Genomic DNA, 23,501 nt, shown 5'->3' with positions numbered 1-23,501 from the left:
ATACACACTGTGTACAGTAATTTAATTGATAAGAAAGACCTCAAAAAAATACTTGAACGGGTCTGCCAGGGTTTGGCCTTGTTATCCAGACTACCGGGTTATCAAATGCCGAGTTTTAGGGACTCTACTATACTGCGAAAATTGATGGAAAAACAAATTTACGATAATCATTTACTGCATTTACTGTTGTTTTTAAAAGAAAGTTCAAAAAAGCCAGACAAAATGTTTTGCAAGATTTTATAATAACTCTGGATAGCTCTGGTTTAAATGTAACCTGTTTTTCATTGATCTATAAACCTATCACTGTAATTTCCTTTCTTTATCCCTTTAAATGGTATATATATATATATATATATATATATATATATATATATATATATATATATATATATATATATATATATATTTAACACAATATACTGGGCTAATGTTTTTGCTGAATAAATTCAATGAATCACATTTCCAGGTAAGTGTAGACATTACCAGTTGTTTTAAAATATTCATATGCCAAATCTTAGGAGGCTTTGTTCTCACTATACCATATCTGGTTGCAATTTGTATTTAAAAAATAATCCAAAGTTATCAATGATATCGATTTCTTCAATTAACCATAGCATGGGCGTGTATATCTTTTTTTTTTACCACAAGAAGGAAGCAAGGTTAATGGAGAGAAACTCATCTCTTTTCAGTTTCCAGCAATAACTTGAGTAATGAAATCACTGATTCACCATTCTACACACTGAACTCTTGCAAATCTTGGTCACTGAATACTGCTTTAATTGTGAGTTTTAAGCCTAGAAGAAACAGGAATACACAAATAATTAATAAAAATAGTAATAATAATCAAAAATCAACATTTATATTGTAATGAGGCGAAAAGATTTACACACTAGTTATTCAAATACACTTTGTCACCCGGGGCAAGAACTTGCTGTATATGTATTAGAGGCTTCCAAACTTTGGATGTTTCTGATACTATAACATTCTTAGTTTGCAACACTGAATAATAAACATGATATTTTAAGTTTTCGTTTGACATGATTATTTGAAATATGTAATTATCTGACGTAATGTCATTTGAAAAAAATATAACATTGTATTGGGTGGCAACACTGTTCATCCGGTGATGTTACAAAATACCTAGGACGTTGTCACCCTCCCTGTAGTTTCTTGATGCAAAATTTCACTTCTCTGCCTTTTACGATTTCTGAGATATTTACTGAGATATTTATTTATGAAATTATTGGATGATAATTTTGTGAGATCATTCAGGAAATGAAAAAAAAGAAAAAAAAGGGGGAACGTTTTCATATGAAACACAAAAAAACAAATGGAACTACATACTTACACAACTTATTCATCATACACATTCAAGCCTTACCATATTAAATCTGTATAGCACAATGTATGTGGCTTTGACGATATTTTAATTTCTCTTAATTTTTTTTAAAACTACCTGAAATGACTTTTCTTTGCAAGAACAAGATAGGTTAATGGAAAATATTTGAATTCCTTTTCCCCCCTTATGATATGCATTTTGATGAAAGAGGAATGATATAAACCCGTTAAGATGCTTTATTTTTAGAATAAATCTTGAATCTCTATGCCCTTAGGACAGTGTTTCTCAAAGTGTGGGTCGCGGGCAGTTTTTGGTGAGTTGTGAGAAGTTTTTCCCTTTTAATTACGAAAATTTTATTTTCCTGCAGAAACATTTGTGAAGTACTATTTAGAAAATGAAAATTGGAAGCGTTTGCTAATGAGGTGAAGAGTAAGTGGTTACTCAGAGCCCTGCTCCATTGTATAGTCAGTAAAGAGGCTGGGTTAAGATGGAAAGAAAGTGAGTGAGTCAAAATTTGCCACGGGCTAGGGCATTGCGTTCGGAGTAATGTTAGCTCTGTGATACCTTTCTATGGAAACACTTTTTATTTAACCCTCTCTGCGTATACGTACAATTTCATATAACAAATACAGTTATTGAGAAATATATTTACATTACCGGTACATTTGCTCGATCGTCAGCGATTGATATTCTCGTACCGACTAATATGCATTCATAAATTTAATTACAATTTAATTTGGAAGTGAGATATTTACAATAGACATAAAAGAAACCAAGTAAATTTTGATTTATTAAAATTTAAGCGTCGAGCTCTACTTTGTAACGTTCGTGGTCGCTCGGGGTGATTTAATAAATTTTATGTTAATCACTCATACGGACTGTTATTGAACGAACTGGAATAAACACCTCTTGCTAGCTAGGTGGGTCACAAAATATACTTAATGTGGGTTGCAGTAATAAGAAGTTTGAGAACTACTGCCTTAGGATATAAGTATTGATCAAAGTGACATGATATAGATAGTTTTCGATTATTTTTACATATTATCCCTCCCATAAGAGTGCTCGGGGTATCTTATCCCCCAAACGTTTTTTCTACTTTACAGACTTATGCTGAAACATAATATACAAGGTCTTAATGAACTATACCGACAAACTATAGAGGTAATTCCTTACATCAAAATAAGAGAAAAAGTTCATATGGACCTGTGGGGAAAAGTGCATAGTTTCAGAGTTAGGATTGTCCAAAATCGAGAAAAAGACAAATTTCAAGAGGCCCTATTTCGAATTCGAGAGACTGTGGATGGTGGTCCTTATCAGCGTAAAGGAAGTCACGCATACGCAATCCAAAAATGCATATTTCATTAATGTTCAATTGGTGTACAAATTTTCCCTGTAGGGTGAAATTATCAGACATGCCATCAACCGAATTTTGAGAGATGCTCTGACTTTATGATTGTTCCAAAGTAGGCAAATGATAAGACTTGATAGCAGTGAACACGAAATCATTTGGCGCAATGTCGGAAGTGTTAAGAATTGTCAACTGCACGATCTCTCGTACTCGGGAAAACGCATGCTGCGATGTCTTCTTTCACGCTTATAAGTGGAGAAAATGTGAATTATACCATGACGAAATACATCGCATCACACAAAAAAAGGAACTGCCGGTTCTTAACATTTCCGACTTCCCTCCGAAGCATTGGATGCCCATTGTTGTCAAGGCTTACCTTCTTGCCTACCTTGCACCCCCCTTGAAATCATGGTATATCTGAAAATTCTATTGAGAGCATATCTGAGAATTGCACCCTGTAGGGAATACCCTATACACTTATTGAAAAGTGATGAAATATGCACTTTTGGATTGAGGTATGCGTGCCTTCTTTTACAAAAAAAAAAAAAAAAATGAAATCTTTGAGTTTTACGTCCCACGGTTATGCCGGTTAGGCTAAAGGAGACGGTGATTATGAGAGATGAGTGAAATGGTGGAATGAAGAAAGTGGGAGGAAACGGGAGAACCCCGAGAAAACCCACGAGCACGGTGTTTGTCCACCACAAAGTTCACTTGGCGGGGGCTGGGATCGAACCCGGGACCCCAAGCACCAGAGGTGAACGCTCTACCATTGAGCCACCGCGCCCCCCTACTGCCTTCTTTTACGTTGATAAGGACCACCATCCACAGTTTCTGGAATTCGAAATAGGGCCTATTGAAATTTAGCTTTCTCGTGATTTTGGACAGCTCTAGCTCTGAAACTATGCACTTTTCGCCACAGGTCTATATGAACTTTTTTTTTCTTCTTATTTTGATGTGAAGCTCTTACAGTTTTTCAGTATAGTTCATTAACACCCTGAATGTACACGGTGGTAGGTAACTCCACCGAAAAACTTTGGGAGGTGATTGCTTATATGAAATGAAAGAAAAAAGTTCTAATAAACGTGGGACGAAAAACGTCTCCTTTCAGAGTTATGAACCATCGAAAATTCACGTTTCGAAACGCTCTGCCTTAGAAACCACAGAACCAATCCCAAGTGGTTTAAGGAATTACAAAGAAACTAGTATGCGCTCTATCTAAATATCTATGTTCTACCGTGGTCTGTTATCGGCGAAACGAACTGTAAAAAGGGAGTTGAGGTAGGGATACTCCTTTAAGTATTAATGGCGCGTTCGTTTTGCCGATAACAGGGTATGGTAAAACATGAATATTTAGATAGATCGCATACTAGTTCCTGTGTAATTCCTTAAACCGCTTGGGATAGGTCCTATAGTTTCTAAGGCAAAGCGTTTCGAAACATGATTTTTCGAATTTTCGGCGGTTCATAACTCTGAAAGGAGACGTTTTTCAACCTGTGTTTACCAGAACTTTTTTCTTTCATTTCACACAAGAAATCACTTCTCAAAGTTTTTCGGTGGAGTTACCTACCACCCTGTATAAAGCATGGGACAAGAATAAACGACCAAAATCGTCATTAGTTTTAATGACTCTTTTGGTCATTTACTTTTGTTCCGTATTGTACATAGGAAGAGAGAGAGAGACAGAAGATAGATGGTTATATTGTCTCAACTCACAAATATCATTTGAGCCATAATTCTGTTACTTCTGGCTATTAACAGCTACAACTCTGAAAGAAATTTTATCTTCAAGAGATCCACTAAATTAACTTTCCATATTTTTTAAATCCATTTTGCAGTTGGGAAGCAATCTCTGTGAAACATCTTTCCTAACTCTATACTTATGTTGTATAACTTACGTTTATTGATATTGCTGTCTCCTGCGAGCTGCTCGCTGTTTATCGAATCTCATTTCCATCTCTTCAAGAACTTTGGGAGTATATCTCACAACAAGCTTCACGGAGCCTTGGGCTTGTTTCAGCAGCTCTACAGCCTTTTCATGGTTCTCTCCTTCCACAGACTATAAACGGACAGAAATAATATAAGATTCCTTATTCAAATACACTATCACTTATATCAACATAAAAATAAATAAATAAATAAACTAATGAATGGAAAACGGAGAATAGAAGCCAGAAATAGAAATCAAAATAAAACAGTCTATCTACCAAAACTAATGAAAAAAAAAAAAAAATGGTAGCTGAAAGTACTCATTATAACAAATGATTCCTGGAAAGAATTATTAATGACATTTTAGTACAATATTTTTTCTTCGACGTTCACCTCTGATGCATGGGGTCCTTGGTTAGATCTCAGCTCGCGCCAAGTGAGCTTTGTGGTGGACAAACACCGTGTGTGTGTGTTTTCTCGGAGTTCTCCCATGTCCTCCCACTTTCTTCATTCTACCATTTCCTTCATTTCTCATCATACCGTCTCCTTTAGTCTAACCGGCATAACCGTTGGACGTAAAACTTAAAGATTTCATTTTTTCCTTCTTCGAGAAGCTTCTATAAAACGGATTCTGTAATAACCGTTGAAACGCACAACACTTCTTAATTCCGAGCTTACTGGACGGACAGAATCGTGAATAATATCAGCTGAAAGGAACCCAACAAACAGTTACTATGCTCAAATGTAGCTGTTACATGCTCTGTGCGACATGTTGAATCAGAATACTTTTTAAGGATAACTTTGTTGCACGAGTTTAAACAGGAACACAATTCGATTCATGATATGGCGAGGGCATGGGCTCAACTCGAAAATGGTCGATTCATGATATGACGAGGGCATGGGCTCAACTTGAAAATGGTCGATTCATGATATGGCGAGGACATGGGCTCAACTTGAAAATAGTCGATTCATGATATGGCGAGGGCATGGGCTCAACTTGAAAATGGTCGATTCATGATATGGCGAGGGCATGGGCTCAACTTGAAAATGGACCGTGTGTTTCTTCGTGCGAAAACTTCCGTACGGAACAGTAGTCCCTACAAGATAAGGCATAGGATGCACGTCAAGGGTAGATAACAACGCTTTCAAGGTATGTGTGGACACACATCTATGCACCATCGACAATTTAACGTCTCCATTCTAACCAAATACAGCACACAGGGAAAATTAAAAAGATTACCTAGGTCCTACAGAAACTGACCATAGATCATGTATCACAAATAATAGAGGATGGATATTGGTTCGTCACCAGAAGAGCCCCCACTCGAACGTATTAAAATGTATTACTAGAAATGGATCTTGTACGATAATCACAAGCGAAATGGGCATTGCTTGTCGCTGGTAAAACCCAAAATGTTCAAACCAAAGCAACAGAAGGTTTCCTTGTTAGTAAGGACGAGAGCACTTGATGTATATGATGTATATTACAAGTTATTTCTTCCTGGTAAAACTAATACCTGTGTCACGTATTAAAATTGGCGAGTTGCACCGGAAGTGCGTGAAGAAAGCAGTCACCTTTGGTCAATAGGAAGGTTTCTCTTATCTTCCAAAGACAGTGCTAGATTACAGAAAAAAATACGAAACAGATGGTAAGTGACCTGAATTATGACGTATTTCCGCACTCTCCTACTCCACTGATTTTGCATGGACTACAAATGTTTACGAATCTATATCACTTACTGAAAGACAAGATGTGTATACGAAACGAGACGGTACCGCACGTGGGTGTTCACCGCCTCACAGGGCCACGTTTCTTCCGGGATGTGATTGAAAGCCTTGAAAATTATTGGCAGAGATATGTGGAATGAAGCTGGTATGCACAAAAACTATCTTTTAATTCCGAACGACCGGGAAATAACACCTCTGTACGTTTACTGTTTATTGGAAGTTCAGCGTCCCTTTTCACCACTGACATAATATGAGACATGGACCTAACAGTTAAGGAGCAAATTTAAACTACTGCTATGCGTTCAACTCTCCCAAAGGGAATTGGTCACGGGACCACGTGCACCAAAGACGCGCGCGTGCTAGCCATTAGGCCAGAGAAGAGGGTATTCTACCTTTAAATATGGTTGTAAAACAAAGTGTTATTTTCTGTAAGGTAAATTACTCTTCAGAGATTTGCTCAGGACGACTAACGTTATGCACATTTACTTTAAGCTAGGTTGCCATGCTGCAGGAATCTTGTAGCCGTCATTAAAAAATCTTGCAATACCATCTTTCTATTTACTATTTACAGTTACACATTTCTGAAAGAACGAAGTATATCTCCACCCATGCAGCACTGCACTCTAGTAAAAACGTGTATTTTGGCGCGCTTTCCCTCCTTGTCCACAAGAATCCTTGTTCCGGAAGCAGCCTGTTTTCTTCTTCTTCTTCTTCTTTATGTCAGTGGGAGGGCGATAACAGGTAGCAAGCAAGACGACCCCACATGGTTTGACTCCTTGCAAGATGAAAAAAAAAAAAAAAAAATGTTGCATGTCAATTTCACGACTATGTTTACATGGAGAAATATTGTAGGTTGCAAGATTTTTTTAAATGACAGCTACAAGATTCTTGCAGCATTGCAACCTAGCTTTACGAAGAATGTAACTCATTATCCATACAAAAAATGGAAGTGTGTGTGTGTGTGTGTCAATTTTTCACGGCATTGAAGTTTTCAATTCTTTTGGTGGATATAGTGTTTCCTAAGAGATTTTGATTTTTAAATACTTCGTTTGTGTGTAATGTTTACTTTTATAAGTTTTATATTGTAATATAATCTTATTTTATTTTTATACAAAAAATTCAATCGCTGTGGACAGATCTGACCCTTCGTCAGTACTACGTTTAGCCTACTTTTGGTTTCGTCAAAATTTCTTTGCAGTCTAAAACTTACATTTTTTGTCTGTGTTTGTCATTTATTTAAACAGTGAAGTTTGTAAGAGTATGATACACTTCATTCTAAAAGTAGACATAAATACATACTTACACCGCCACGACAAAATCGACGTTCAGATTGTAACATACGAGAACACATGTCCATTCTTTAATCCTAGTCAATACACATAGAGGGTGTCTAAGATCCCAGCAAAGATTTACAAGACGGCGTTTATACCAGGTAGGTTAAAGGAGACGGTGATGAGAGATTAATGAAAGAAGTGAGAGGAAACGGGAGAACACAGAGGAAACCCATACACACGATGTTCATCCATCAAAGGGAGAAATGAAAAGTAACGAGTGCGTGACGTCTTACCTCCCTGGGAGCGCATGCACTGTCTGTGTACATCTTTGCTGGGGTCTTATAAACCCCACATATACTGTGTAGGGTTAAAAATGTAAACAAATGTCGCATGTGAATCATTTACATAATGTGAAATAGAATTACTTCAAAGGTTTCTGTTATTAGTATCGTCTTAAATATTAACTCAAATTTAACAGATATACTGTAAGAACCACTTAAAAAACCTTCTTTTCTTGTTAATGCACGTAGCAGATATAGGTTTTCATATTTTATTTTCCTACCCAAAGGCATCTTTCCCAAACTCTTAACAGTTCAATCATTGAGTCTATAGGCCTTATATGTGCTTCTCATACAAGTTAGTTAATCTTCCTAAAAAGTGTATTGAGACTATATTGATCATAATATTCGAGGTGATCCTCGGCAGTGGCATATTTCCATGACTCGTACAATATCAGTGCTAAAAAGGAACAGTAAAACGTCAAATAATTCTACACGAGACTCAGGCTCTATGATAAACTATAAAAACTCAACAAAATTCAAAGAGTGAAAAGGTGCGACGGGGTTAAGGATCAAATCCGGATACGGCTTATGGTGTCTGTACGCTCACCCCACGCCCCTCAAGCCATCCCTAGACAAGACACATACTCTCAAACTTAAGGTCGATGCTCAGCCATTATAAACTGAACAAGAACCATCACTGTCTATATTACAGACAGTTGAATTACAATATATGAGAAATGGAGGCTGAAATCTCCTAGTTTGCAACAGTTATCCGGACTGGCAACGCATCTTAAAGACTACAACCACAGCATTGCAGTTTCATGTTTGATAGAGAAAGCAAAAACAGCAACTGAACGAAAAATTAAAGAATCCTATTACTCTCATAAAGAGAAACCTACACTCAATTTAGATAAAGGAGAAATACATGTGATTTGGAGCAGTCTTTTTACTACATATTTCCACCGTTTGGAAGGTAGGAGGAAAAAAAAAAGTGAACAGTGATGAGTAGAGGGCGGATCGGTATACAGTACAACTTACCTAAATATGCATGCAAATAGGCACAAAAAAGCTTTAGGATATGCACTTAAAATTGTGAAATATGCATTAAAGGAAACATATACGCTAAACAAATAAATAATGAATTGCACATTATTTCAGTGCTTCAAATATGCTGCACACAATACATTTTACTTATTTCATCGTTTGCAATTGCAATAAATTACAAAGTATTTTTCAGTATTTTCCGCGAGAAAACTTTTGCGTTTGTCTGAAAGTGTGTTTTTATAACTGGAAAACGATCTTTCAGTGTCACAAGTTGTACTTGGACAAAATTCCTGTGATACTATTTCATCTGCAGAGTGTTCTTCACAAACTTGAATTGAGTTGAGTGAGTTTACCACGTCCCTTTCAGCAGCGAGGCTACATGAGACGGGACCTACTGATTAACGTGGAATCCGAACCACATGAGCTCCCGCTAGGAATCGAACCCGGGTATCTTACGCAAAAGGCGCGTACACTAACCGCTTAGCCACGAAGGAGCTCCTTCAAAAACTTGAGTTGATACAACACTTAGTACCTCATTTACATTCTGCTAGAATTTCAGTTCTGGCTAGTCTTGTAAAATTTCCGGAAATTTTGAACCGGCTGGTAAAAATCCGTTTTTTCCGGTTTCTTTCCGGAAACATTGGAAAAATTGGGAAAATACCAAAAATTTTTGTATTAGGTTAGTTTTACTAGTAATGGAACCGGTTTTCTTTTTGAACGCGTGAAAAATGTAAGTTGACAAATTTCAATACTGTGAATATTTAAAAAAAAAAAAGAAGCATTCGAAAATAACACTGTTGTAATTATTTGCGAAAATTAAGTCTGCACTCATTTCCTTTATGTGCCTTTTAGACGTTTACTCCTGGTTGTGCATTAATTACAGAAATTTTACAATTGTATACACATCTACCATCATCAAGCGTTTCTGTTGCAACAAATAGCGCTCTTGAATGAAACTGAGTTCTTAATGTGCTTTTTGATCTGGTAAAAATTTTGTTAATTTTAACCAAATTGCTTCTTAAAAGAAAGAGCAGTAGACAAATTTCACTAATACTCATGCACTAAGACATATAATTACCATTATTTAATATTCAAAATACATGTAGCTCCTCCGTGGCTAAGCGGTTAGCGTACGCGCCTTTGGCGCGGGAGACCCGGGTTCGATTCCCGGCGGGAGCTCATGTGGTTCGGATTCCACGTTAATCAGTAGGTCCACGTCTCATATAGCCTCGCTGCTGAACGGGACGTTAAACTCAAAAATCAATCAAAATACATGTACAATATTTTGTATGTAAACAAATACCTGTTTTCTAATGCAGCAAAATATTTACATATATAAAATGACGGTGACTATATTTGTAACTTAACAACTCTTGAACCACCAGATTGATCTCGATAAAAATTTTCAACATAGATGAGGTTCGGCTTGAGATGGATTTTACCATTTCACTTTGAAAGTGCAACTTGGAGGAAGGAAGTGTGGATATATATTGAAAATTACCGATCTTAGTATCGAACTCATAGTTTTCGGAGTTGCTGAGATGAACAGTGACATTTTGGATGAAGCTTAAATTCAAATTCAGCATTGCAACTTGGGGGAAGGAGAGCGAGATACATAAAATGATCAAAAATGACCGATATTAGTGTCAAATGAATAGTTTTCGTTGCTGCTGAGATGAACAGTAACACTTCTGATGCTGTTTAAATAAAAATTCAGGCCCACAACTTAGGGGAGGGAGAAGAAGAGATATATAAAACTGATCGAAAATAGCCTATATCAGTATCGAATCCATAGTTTTCGGGGTCACTGAGGTGAACAGTGACACTTTCGATGGCGTTTAAATCCAAATATATCCCCGCAAACTGGGGGAGGAGAGAGATATATAAAAATGATACAAAATGATCGATATTAGTGCGAATGCATAGTTTTCAGGGCCGCTGAGATGAACAGTGACATTTCCGATGCAGTTTAAATTCAAATTCAACGCCGAAACTTTAGTGACGGGGAAGGGGGTGATATATTAAAAAAATGATCGAAAATGACTGATATTAATGTCGACTCCAAAGTTCTCGGGGTCGCTGAGATGAACAGTGACACTTCTAATGCCGTTTAAATCCAATTTCAGCGCCGTGAACTAGGAACGGGGAAGAGGGGAGATATACAAATGATACAAAATGACCAATATTAGTGTCGGATCCATTGTTTTTGGGGTTGCTGTGATGAACAGTAACACTTCCGATGCCGCTTAAATCCAAATGCAGGTCCGCATCTTGAATAAGAAGAGATATATAAAAATAAAACGACTGAAAATTGCCGATATTAATGTCGAATCCATAGTTTTTGGGGTCTCTGAAATGAATAGTAACACTTCCGATGCCGTTTAGATCAAAATTTATCCTCGTAACTTGGGAGCACGGGAGAGGGGAAATATATATTAAAATGATGGAAAATGACCAATATTAGTGTCGAATCCATGGTTTTTGGGGTTCTGAGATAAACATTAACACTTCCGATGCTGTTTAAATCCAAATTCAGCGCAACAACTTCGAGGAAGGAGAAGTGGTAGATATATAAAAATGATCGAAAATGGCCGATCGGTGTGGCTGAGATGAACAGTGACATTTCCGATGCCGTTTAAATCCAAATTCAGCAGCCATTAGTTATTCCTAAAAGGGGAAAGTGACATGTAAAAGTAATTGAAAATGACCGATACTACTGTCGAATTCATAGTTTTTGGGGTCCCTAAGTTCATTGGTGACAGTTTTGGTGCCCTTTATATCGAAAATGAAACGTAATCTCCCCTTGCAAAGAACGGGTATTCTGTTAGTCTTTAATAATAACGAACGGAAATTTCACATGTTAAATTCTTTAATATATTGGTCGCTGCTCAAATTTATGCACTTGTGCCATGTATGTGTGTATATGTAAATAAGATCATTTCTCTTTTTGAGTTGTTCGAAAAATATACAAATAATAAAGAGGGATTTTTACCAAAAATCAGAAAACTAAAAAGTAAAATTAAAACCTGTTGCTTTGAGTATTTTTCCTGCTAGCGAAATACGTCGTATATATAATGGAAACACGTTACAGCAAAAATAAGATTAGTGTCAGGCGAAGAAATAGTATTTAAATTATATTTTCCGGGTTTTACCGATATTTCCGAACAAAGGATTTTTTCTAATGGGTTCAAAATTTCCGGAAATTGTATATAGCACAAGGACAATATGTATCTCCATAATATATATATATATATATATATATATATATATATATTTGATTTTAACATACTGGTATTAACTAAAATGATTCTGGGCCTGTTATTTAACACTTCCCCGCCATAAAACGGTAACTTTATAAGATTACTTAAGATAATTTAAATGCGTCTATATTAATTAATCTAACCAGGATTATATTTTAGGATATTTTGTAGCCATAATTCCATTCTATCACGGTGCTAACTTTAAGAGTGGCACAAATATATTTGTTGCCACAAAATTTCCCTATTCTAATACAAGAAACATAACTACTCAATGATCTTAACTGTAAACTAGTAAATATAAAATAGTTTTCATTTAAAAAGCATAATGTAGTAAAATATTTGAAAATTTCAATTTTTCCCAATTTTTCCTTTTTTTTTTTTTTTTTTTTTTGAAGCTCGGGAAAAAACTGTTTTACCCAAAATTTCCGTTTTTTTCCCCAGGCCTTTACAACACTAGTCCTGGCTATTACTTATGTTGCCTTTTTCAAAAGTTTTTCGAACTTGCCCAGGTAGAGTTTGTTTTACAACACTATCAAAGAGTTCCAGTGATATTGAAAGCTGCAAACCTTGTTCTTTTAAACGAGTGATTGTCTTAGATGGTGACCGAAAATGATCACTAATAAAGGCTACATCGGACTGAATATTGTTAGCGGTGCATGCAACCTTGCTTCTTGTATACATCTAACTTCTTATGGGTTGAAACAGCCTATTCTAAGGGAAATAATATTAATCTGCGTTAAAAATTCGTAAAATGAAAATAACGCTAGCAGGCAAACAAAACAGCAATTCCACCAACCAGAATAAACAAATATATATCGTATTTACTCGATTATAAGCTGATTCCTTAAAACCAAACATGAAAATAGAAAAAGAGTGGAATTTATTCACGAAGCTTACAAAGTGGAAGCACTAAATGCTAATGAATTCTACTGACTTTTTTTTTAAATCTAAAGAAATTAATTTCTCTTGCTGTGAATGCTTAAAATATTTGGTAAAGCCAGACGTGAGCAATATAAAATTAGCCTTTCTTTCTTGATTCAAACTAAAATCTACTACATCGATTCTAAACCGGTGGGCATTTTTTGAACCAAGTTTTTTTTTTTTTTTATATATATTTTATTTTTAAAGTCGACTTACAATCAAGTAAATACGGTATTTATAAATACTTCTAACAGTCATGGGAAGAGTCAACTATCCGAATTGTGAAAGTAAAATTGAACACCACTGATAGTTACTCTGATAATAATAATAATAATAATAATAATAATAATAATAATAATAATAAAACTGAGGTGACATGTGAGTCACAAAATAAATTTATAGTATGAGTCAGGTCGTAGCCAGAACACTAATACAGGGGAGGCTGAGATAATTTTGGGGGGTAACGTGAGTTCACCTTATATTCTTGTTATAGTAGTCCCTTCGTGCCCAAGTAGCCAATGCAGGAGCTTTCTGTACATGTACTGTCGGATTCAATTTGTCAGGGAACATGCCTCGGATAAAAATGACAGCACAAACATTTAGCAATATATTCTCTTTGATATAGCCTCAGTGCTAGAAAGAGACTTTAAACCACAACTAATCATTTAATCAAAGTTGGGGGGGCAAAATGGTAGTGTGTTAACCTCTGGCGTGAGGGGTCCCTGGTTCAATTTCTTCGTATTTTAACGAATGTCCCGGTTACAATTCCTAAATTTATAGCAATCATGTTTTAGTACGAGCCTTTAGCCGTAGCTAGGGGGTGGTATATGTATTTGCCCCCTAAATTTTATTGAGTTCCCCCTAAATTTAGTAGTTGGTCGAGGGAGATAAATGTAACAGAAAAGAGCTTCCCCTTTGGCTTTGTTTGCGTGTCCTTAGAAATTCCTGACTGATGCTTGAACCGAAAAAAAAGAAGTTCCTTTCATTCCTGGGTTTTCTAAAAACTGACAGAAGACTAAAAGTTACTTTATAAATCTGAAAAGCTCCAGTTAATTAACTGTACACTAGTCATTTTTATTAAATATGCATATATATGCAATGCGTCTCCAATATGCACTATTAATCAAAATATGCAAAATTATAAGCATAAAACTTCGCGTTTAGACCCCTAGACACATAAAACAAACATTAACCATGTAAACATATTGATAGCATTTCAGAAAAAGGACATGCAAATATGCAAAAATCCGTGCTCTAGTGATGAGTGAGTGACCATTTGCATGTGTTCTTTTTTTGACAGAAGACTTGTGCTTCTCTTTTTATTTATTTATTTTTTTAACCTATCCATATTTCTCCCCTATGTTTTAAATCCTCTTCGAAATAGATCTGAGCAGAAGATGGAAGAAGGATCTTCCGAAAGCGCTACTTAGACTTAGAAAAATACTCTTGTTTTTGCACTGGGTACTAGCCTTTTGCTTACATTTCTTTCTATCATTTGCTCCCTCTACTTCTCGTGTACATAATCCACTTGAAAGTAGCTTGCATTTTGTTTACCCTATCTGTAAACATGTGATGTTTATTGATGGATAATACTATCCCTAATGTTAATAAAATACGGAACCTAGAAAAACAATGAAATCTTGTAGACTATTGAGATAATGACGAATATTAATAATTAATTTTAAACAACTTACAACTCCGTTGACAGAAAGCAGCTGGTCTCCTCGCTTGAGGCCCCCGTGACGATCAGCTACTCCTCCGGGAATGATTCGAGAGATGTAAATGGGAGAATTCTGTTCTTTACCTCCCATCACATTAAATCCTAAGCCCTCTTCTGTCTTTGGAAGTTCCACTACACGCGGATGAGCATGGCCTTCGCTGGCAGCAAATGCAGCTACTGTTGCCTGCAAAAAACACATCACTCATCAGTAGAGATCAATTAATTTTCAAAGAAGGCATAACCATACAATTACAGTTGCTTAAAAAAAAAAGTAAGAAACACTTAATTTAAATGATCACACTAACTTTCATGTTCTCTCACGTTACAAAACTTGTCAGTGTTTAACACTGCTAGTAAATTAATACTAATCAAAAACTGTAACTGAATTTTACAGACTTATTTACAGCCAGTTATCTTCAAAGATAAAATACGTAATAAATACAAACATGTAAGAACAAGCAGCAGCTTTGAATGTCGGAAGAAAATCAGAGTTATTTGTTTTCGAAATATCAGAAAATTAAGCAGAATGTCTTTCTTTACGGAACATGGAGGTTAAATGTGATAAACATAATTTTCAGTCAATCAGCTACAACATCATTATTAATTCTAGGATCATAGTTCGTCCATCATTCTATTCAGAATAGAACAACCTTTCAAACGGTACCATTCATATGTCTCCATCATGTGTCTGAGGCGAGAAAATCGCGAAAAAATAAATTTTTAAAAATACCTTTTTGTGCCTCTCTGGACTTCCTGTGTTAACGCGGAGATCTGAAACAAATCTGAAAAATACTAAGCATTGCACTGAATGTGTGTGCAAAATTTCAATCTACTAGGTGCAAATGTAAGCCCGCCAAAAATAATGAAAGTAAACACAACAAAGATTTTTTATTATGATATCATCCCCTACATCTCGAAGCAGAAAGGCGTGAAAACATAAGTGGCGTTCTACAATGCCTCCAAGCTTGAAAAAACAAACAAACACGCAAACAAGGTAAAAAGCTTTATAAGAATTTTTTAAAAATTGAATAATGAAAATTCTACCGTATCGTGTAAAAATCAACGATATAATTTAAAAGAATTGATGTTTCACAAACGGGAGAACAGTTACATATACACTAGGGTGGGCCGAAAAAAAAAAATGTCTTTGTTTGAAACGCTTTACTGCGGAAAACTTGCCTCCATGGTAGATAAATGAAATGCAAAAGAAATATATATATATATTTGTTTACGTCTGGCGGTAGCGGAACGACCCTAAACTTTGAGAAAATATATGATTTTCATAACTTTTCCAATACATGGAGAAAATTCAAATAACTTCTATAAGAAGTAGCTACAGGCATATGTCAATAAAGAAAATTATAGAAAAAGTAAATAAATGGAAAAGAAATACATTTTACAATTTATTAGTAGCGTATTACACTTATAAAAACACGTTTTTTGTTGTTCTTTTTAAACAAAAATTGACATATAGAAATATATAACTGACTGAAACCAAAAGGTTTTTTTCTTCTGATTGTGTAATATTTCCGTCACTACTTCTGATGGTGGGTACTCTGTGTGTATACTGTCTGCCGCACACCGCAATAGACTGTGCCAACCTACAATGAACTGCGCGTGCTTGTCCCACCTTTTATGAGCTCCGTGCGTAACATAAGAGTTTCTGTTGGTAGCGAGACTGACGGTGCTTCGTTCATGTGAGTTTCTCTGGTGTTTGTTTAAAACTGTTTGGTGATTTGATTATATTAACCACTGTATCATGGCTGTTTCCAAGAAAATTACACGCAGCCTGTTTAACTGCCCAGTATTTGGCAACCCAAAAGAGTTATTATTGAACAAACTTCCAACCTATGAAGACTTTTTTTTTTTTTTTTTTCATGAACATTACAACTTAGCAGTGGAAACAAACAAGAAGTCAGTTAGTTTTTCTCAAGTTTCGAATATTGTGGCACGACAAGTTAAATCTGTGTTTGATAAAGCTTCAATACCAACAGTAGCGCCTTAGTTCAGTTAATGAATGCATACCATGTCAGTTATTGTAATCTTATGAAGCCCTTTAAGATGGATAAGGAAAAGTTCAAAAAGAAGGTTGAAGATTTCAAAAGAAAATCTTTGTTACTTTTTGATGTCTCTACATGTAAGTGCAACATAATATTAGACTGCAATTTCCAAAAGGTCACTGATATGTCTGTGAGTGTCCTGTGTCTATTATCTGTAACTGTGAAAAATCAAAAAAGATACCCATTATTGAACTAAAATGCTTGTACTCCCAAAGAAAATTTGGCATAGATAAAATTGGAACTAAGGACGTAAAGGAAACAAAAAAGATTACCAAAAGACATGAAAGGAAGTTGGTTAGACATAAAAGAACTCAGTCCAATATTAATTTATTATCACAGTCATCTTGTTCAAAACATACAGATACAGGAACTCTGTCTAAAGAGGTAGGCAGTGATTCATCTGAAGAGATAGAAGATAGCAACAATGGAGATTTCGAAAAGAATTTAAGCCTGCGTGTAAGTCACCATGGCAGATGCGCATTAAATTGGAAAATACTGCTGAGAGTAACGCTCGTTTCTGGAGTATCAGATAGAGCAACGGCAGCTATCGCTTCAAGTGTGTTGCAAGATTTTAGTGTCGTAGATGATGACCACATCGATGTTATTGACAAAAATAAACTTAGAAGAGAAGAAAGTCCTAACTTCTCAGAACTCCAAATGCAGAATAAGGACAAGCATAACCCACTTCAAAGTCTATATTTTGATGGAAGAAAAGATGACACTCTCGTGATTGAGAAAGTAAACTCAAAGCAGTTTCGAAGAATTATAAAAGAGGAACATTACTCAATTTTACAAGAACCTAATTCTGTGTTCGTTGGTCATGTTTCATCCTCTTTTGGGTCTGCTCAAAACATTGCCAATAGCATTCTTCCTTATTTGACTGAAGCTGGATTTTCATTTCATGAACTCGACGTAATTGGACGTGATGGAACGGTCGTCAATACAGGGTGGAAAACGGGTGTTATTTGTTAAATTGGAAAACAAATTAAAAGGCCACTACAGTGGGATGTGTGCCTCTTACACTTTAATGAATTACCATTCCGGAATTTTTTACATTTAGATGGTGAAATAACTGGGCCAAAATCATTTACTGGTCCGATTGGCACACAGCTCAATAAATGTGAGAAACTACCAGTGGTAAATTTTGACAATGTTGAGTGAGAGATTCCAGAAATTGACCGAAAAATTTTAAGCAAAGATCAACAATACCTGCTAGACATAAGCTTCGCTATAAAATCAGGAAGCTGTCCTGAAGACTTAGCTGTTAGTGAACCTGGCCCATTTTCCCACTCAAGGTGGTTAACAACGGCGAAGAGTTCTCCGATTGTATTTAAGTATCGTAAATCCAACAGATGAACACAAGAACTTAGTTTATTTTATTCTAAAGTCTTATATGCCAGTATGGTTTCATATCAAAGAAAGTAAATATTTCATAGATGGACCAAAACATGTATTTGATGTTATAGAATCGTCAAGATTCCTGTCAGAAAACTTGCTGAAAGTCATTGACAAGTAATTCAGACAAACGCATTTTCTGCCCATCCAGAAAACTCGCCTTTTAAGTATGATAGGGATCAAGCAAGGGATGCAAGGGATCATATAAAAGAATTAGGATTCATAAGAATTATAAAGGCTAGAAACTTCTAAGACGAAGTCAATAAGGAGTTTTCGACTAATTAAGATCAATTTCCTAGCTACAGACGACACAGAAATGATTCACTGGAACACTGTTACACTGTTACACTTTCACCAGCGCCTTTGCTGCGGAGATTTACCGATCAAGAGATCTGGTCTAAGGTCCAATCAGGTGAAACAGCGGCTGAGTGGAACTTTGACAAATTCCCATGTCACACCCAAGCATTGAAGCTCGTAACTGAGGAGTCACAAAAAGTCGTCGGTTCCAATACCAGGGATGGTTTTATAAGAACTAGACTTCTGTCAAGATCTTCAATGCCAAGTTCTTCAAGCAAATCATTTTTCAAACTACCAAAAGAAACTAAAGACAAGTATTTCTGACTGTATTTGATTACAAACTGAAGTTTTACACAATCAGAAAAAAAATGTTTGTTTCAATGGAAATTTACCTTCTTTTTAACTTATAAATTATAAAATGTATTCCTCTTCCATTTATTTATTTTTTTCTATAATTTTCTCTATCGAAATATGCCTATAGCTACTTGTTATAGAATTTATTTGAATTTTCTCCATGTATTGGAAAAGTTATGAAAATCGTGTATTTTCTCAAAATTTAGGGTCGCTGCGCTACCGCCAGACGTAAACAAAAAAATATATTTCTTTTGTATTTCATTTATCTACCACAGAGGCAAGTTTTCCGCAGTATAGCGTTTCAAACAAAGAAAAAATATTTTTTTTCGGCCCACCCTAATATACACGCTGAACAGAAACATTTGGTTTGGAACGACTTAAGAGTTCTGCGTATAGATGAATAATTTGTGGACATGAAAAAAAAAAAAAAAGTTTCAACATTTTTACCTTAATGACACATTATCTCGGAAAATTATGAGTATCAAAGCTGATGTTTTACGACGCATCAAATAATTCTTCAAAATAATTAACAAATAATAATTAAAAAATTATATTTTACCAGTGCTGGAAACAGTTTCATATATGCCATTCAGAACTAATCGGTATGCAACAATTGAGTAATTTTGTGTACAGATGAACAATTGTGGAGTTTACTTACTCCAAGCTAGATACTGAAAATAAGAACACAAAACCAGATTTATAAGGTAAGAAAGCAGATTTTTTTCTTTCTTCTTTATCACCTCTTGTTTCTATAGGGAAGGTCTTCCTCTAAAATCTTTTCCCGGTTAGCTGGGGTTGATGATTTGTCGAAAATGTAGTTTTTCAAGCAACATAGATTGTTTATATATACGAGGGCTATCCAGAAAGTAGATTACGTTTTGGAATAAAAAATCAACAAAGTATAGGAAACAAATTTTATTATATACAGATGAAAGCCACACACAAATACTACTTTTCGACATAGTCACCATTCAAATTAAGGCATTTATCGTAGCGATGTACGAGCTTGGAAATTCCTTCGTCGAAAAATTCGGCCGCCTGCGACTTCAACCACTTCGTTACCTCTTCTTGCAGCTGTTCGTCGTCATCAAAACGCTGCATAGCCAGCCACTTCTTCATTGCTGGGAATAGGTGGAAGTCGCTCGGTGCCAGGTCGGGACTGTACGGCGGATGAGGAAACAACTCCCACTGAAAAGATTCAAGAACTTCACGCGTGACATTTGCCGTGTGGGGCCGGGCGTTGTCGTGAATCAACAAGATCTTAGAGCTCAACATTCCTCTGTGCTTGTTTTGAATTGCTCTTCTGAGGTTTTGCAGAGTTTGGCAATACCTTTGAGCGTTTATTGTAGTGCCTCTTTCCAGGAAGTCCACCAAAATCACACCTTTTCTGTCCCAAAAAACAGTCGCCATCATCTTCCTTGCCGACATTGTTTGCATGCATTTCTTGGGTTTTTGGGGAGAACCTGTGTGCCCCCACTGCATTGATTGCAATTTCGTTTCACAGTTCACGTGTTTCACCCATGTTTCGTCACCAGTAACGATGCGATCGAGTAAAGAGTCACCATCCTTATTGTAGGCGTCCAAAAAGTGCAACGCTGCAGCCATTCGCTGATTTTTGTGGTCCTCTGTCAAGATTTTTGGAATCCATCTTGCACAAAACTTGTGGTAACCAAGCTTTTCGCTGATGATTTCGTGCAACAAACTTCGCGAAATTTGTGGAAAACTCAAAGAAAGTTCCGTTATTGTGAACTTTCGATTTTCACGGACTTTAACATCGACTTTTTCGACAAGTTCGGCAGTCACTTTGCTGGGTCTCCCACTTCGATCTTCGTCGTGAACATTGGTTCGGCCATTTTTAAATCTTATGACCCACTGTCGCACTCCACCTTCAGTGATAATGTTGTCCCCATACACTTCACACAGCTGCCGATAGATTTCTATCGGTTTACAGTTTTTTGCTGTCAGAAACCTTATTACTGCACGCACCTCGCAGCTCGCGGGATTTTCAATTAACGCAGACATTTCAAACCGTCACAGTATCTTAACGGAGCACAGCACGAACCTCTCACTAGCACGGCTAGATGCCGACTGAGCTGCGCAACGCTCTGACCCCAAGATGGCCGCGCTAGCCCCGCCCCTAGCGGACACAGACGAAAACGTAATCTACTTTCTGGATAGCCCTGGTATGTAAGTGCACTGATAGTGGTAAGAGATTATTGTTAAACCTATCTGAGACCTATTGTTAAACCTAATTTATTCACACGAATTCTTTAGACAAGTTTTGGACTTTCATACTTTTTGCTATTTGATGTGCATTCGATTGTGTTATTCAGTGATTTGCTTTAAGAATGACACACAAACTGTTTTATGCAGTGTAAGTTTCACAGTTTCGACGAGTTCTTATCCGTAATCCCCGTCTTGTTAGGATGTGTACAAACTAATGTAATATGAAACCACTCTCTTGATACTGGGTTTATTACCTTCACATCCTGACTTTCCTTGACCTCAAATTTTAAAACCTAACTCTTTCAAGTTTGTTTTATATATGGGAACCTACTTGAGTGTTCCATAAGTTCTATTTTGCTTTGAATTTCGTACGCCTTATTATTCGAAAAATTAAAATAAGTAAAAAATAACTGGCGACAGCCATTATCAACTGGTGAAAGATCTACGCTCTTTACAAAGATTATTTATTTAGAATGCAAGTAAATAAGCAGTTTCATTCCCCATCACATTCTATGCGTAAACAGCAAACGTTTCAAAACTGAATTACCTCCATTTACTGCTATTTTACCTGAGAATAACAGAAGAGAATGTTTAAGTTTCTTGTTATCATTTAACTGTATATTTTTAATACATATAACGTGAGTTCTTGTTACTACGGCATAGCACAACTTCTGGATGACATGAGGACAACAGAAAGAAATGTAAAGGTGTTCCTTAAACGCCTGCAGGAACATGAGCTTAAAAATAAATGCAGAGAATACATGGAAATATTGCAAATTATGGACACTTCCAAATATTTACGATCAACATTAACAAACCAAAACCATATCCACGAAGAAATTAAATGACAACTGAAAGCAGGGAATTCGTGATACTAACTCTCTTGTAATCACGAATTCTGTCGAAAAATTTAAAGCTTAAAATGTATAGAACGATTATTATGCTTGTGATGTAGTGTATGGTTGCGAAACATGGTTGCTTACTTTGAGGGAAGAACGCAGATTTAAAGTATTTAATAATAAAATCCTGAGACGGATATTCGGACCCGAAAGGAACGAGAATGCGGAATGGCGGAAACTTCATAACAAGGAGCTGCATAATTTACCGTTCACCTGGCATTGTTAGGGTCCTTAAGTATGTGGATTCAGGTGGATAGGTCATGTAGCCAGAAAGGAAGAAAGTATAAACGCTATGAAAATTTTAACTGAAAATCCAATAGGAAAACGTCCATTAGGAAGACCTAAGAGTAGATGGGATGACAATATTAACATGGATCTCACAGAAATAGGAGTACAAAATAAAAACTGGATCCAGTTAGCTACGGACAGAAGTCAATGGAAAGCATTTGTGAACGTAGCATTGACACTCCGGATTCCATAGACCACAGAGTTAGCACATTTTTAAAAACTTAGTAAAGAAACACATCCCCCATCAACTGCAACGTATGACTCACCTTCGCTGTGGCAGATGCACGTATATCTTGAGAACCTTGGATGTCGACTGTTTCATACACATGTTCGTACACCTCACGTACTGCATTCAAAAAGTCACTCTGCAGAACCTTCTGCAAAGCTGCAAGTTTTGTTGCTGGTACCTCTCCACCTGTCACAGAAATGAAGAAAATGAAGTATAGCACAGCATGCTTAAGCTGAAGAAATATCTAAACATTTTCATATTAAAAGTTTTAATGGATGTAATTCAGCTAATATTTCCATCAAATAACATGTAAATAGTAATAATACAAGTATGTGCAAATATATTAGAACAGAAAATGTACAAATATTTGCTGTAGTTACACTTATGTATAACGACTATACGGGTAATGCACAAGATTAAACTGAAAAGAAATAAAAGAGAATGGCCAAGAGAACATATTCGAGTTGTACACTATTAGATAAAAGCAAAACACTTAATTTAACATATGAAATAACAACAGACATTAGATTTATAATGCTATTGCTTGTAAGAATTCTCTGTTTTTTTTATGTCAGGCTTCAAGTAACAACCTTTGTTTCCTAAGTGTTAGGTGTAAGTAATGGCATTAATCAATATACGAAGGAACAGAAAGCAGTAAACTAAAAATGGAATGCAACAGAGCTAATATTGCTACTTGTGTGGTCCGTCGTGATGTTTCATTTTGCTGCTGGGGCCGCGGTGGCTCAGTGGTAGAGCGTTCACCTCTGGTGCTTGGGGTCCCGGGTTCGATCCCAGCCCCCGCCAAGTGAACCTTGTGGTGGACAAACACCGTGTGCGTGGGTTTTCTCGGGGTTCTCCCGTTTCCTCCCACTTTCTTCATTCCACCATTTTCATTCATTTCTCATAATCACC

General features: G+C 36.2%; 1 protein-coding gene across 1 annotated transcript in view; it reads right to left on the bottom strand.

Annotated features, from left to right (window-relative positions):
• Positions 1-383: 383 nt before the first annotated feature.
• The window catches only part of veli (L27 and PDZ_signaling domain-containing protein veli), a 42,442-nt gene continuing 19,324 nt past the window's right edge, over positions 384-23,501 (bottom strand). Inside the window, exons 3-6 of the mRNA XM_081727739.1 lie at positions 22,627-22,775; positions 14,816-15,025; positions 4,583-4,743; positions 384-794 (exon numbers count right to left, since the gene is read on the bottom strand). Of these exons, the coding sequence (XP_081583865.1) occupies positions 4,585-4,743; positions 14,816-15,025; positions 22,627-22,775 (518 nt within the window). The 3' untranslated portion in view covers positions 384-794; positions 4,583-4,584. The remainder of the gene's footprint in view (positions 795-4,582; positions 4,744-14,815; positions 15,026-22,626; positions 22,776-23,501) is intronic.

Source organism: Thermobia domestica, chromosome 10 (genome assembly GCF_964235325.1).
Source record: "Thermobia domestica chromosome 10, izTheDome1.hap1.1, whole genome shotgun sequence".
Lineage (NCBI taxonomy): Eukaryota > Metazoa > Arthropoda > Insecta > Zygentoma > Lepismatidae > Thermobia > Thermobia domestica.
The sequence above is the reverse complement of the archived record's forward strand: the minus strand, read 5'-3'. Positions and strand labels throughout refer to the sequence as shown.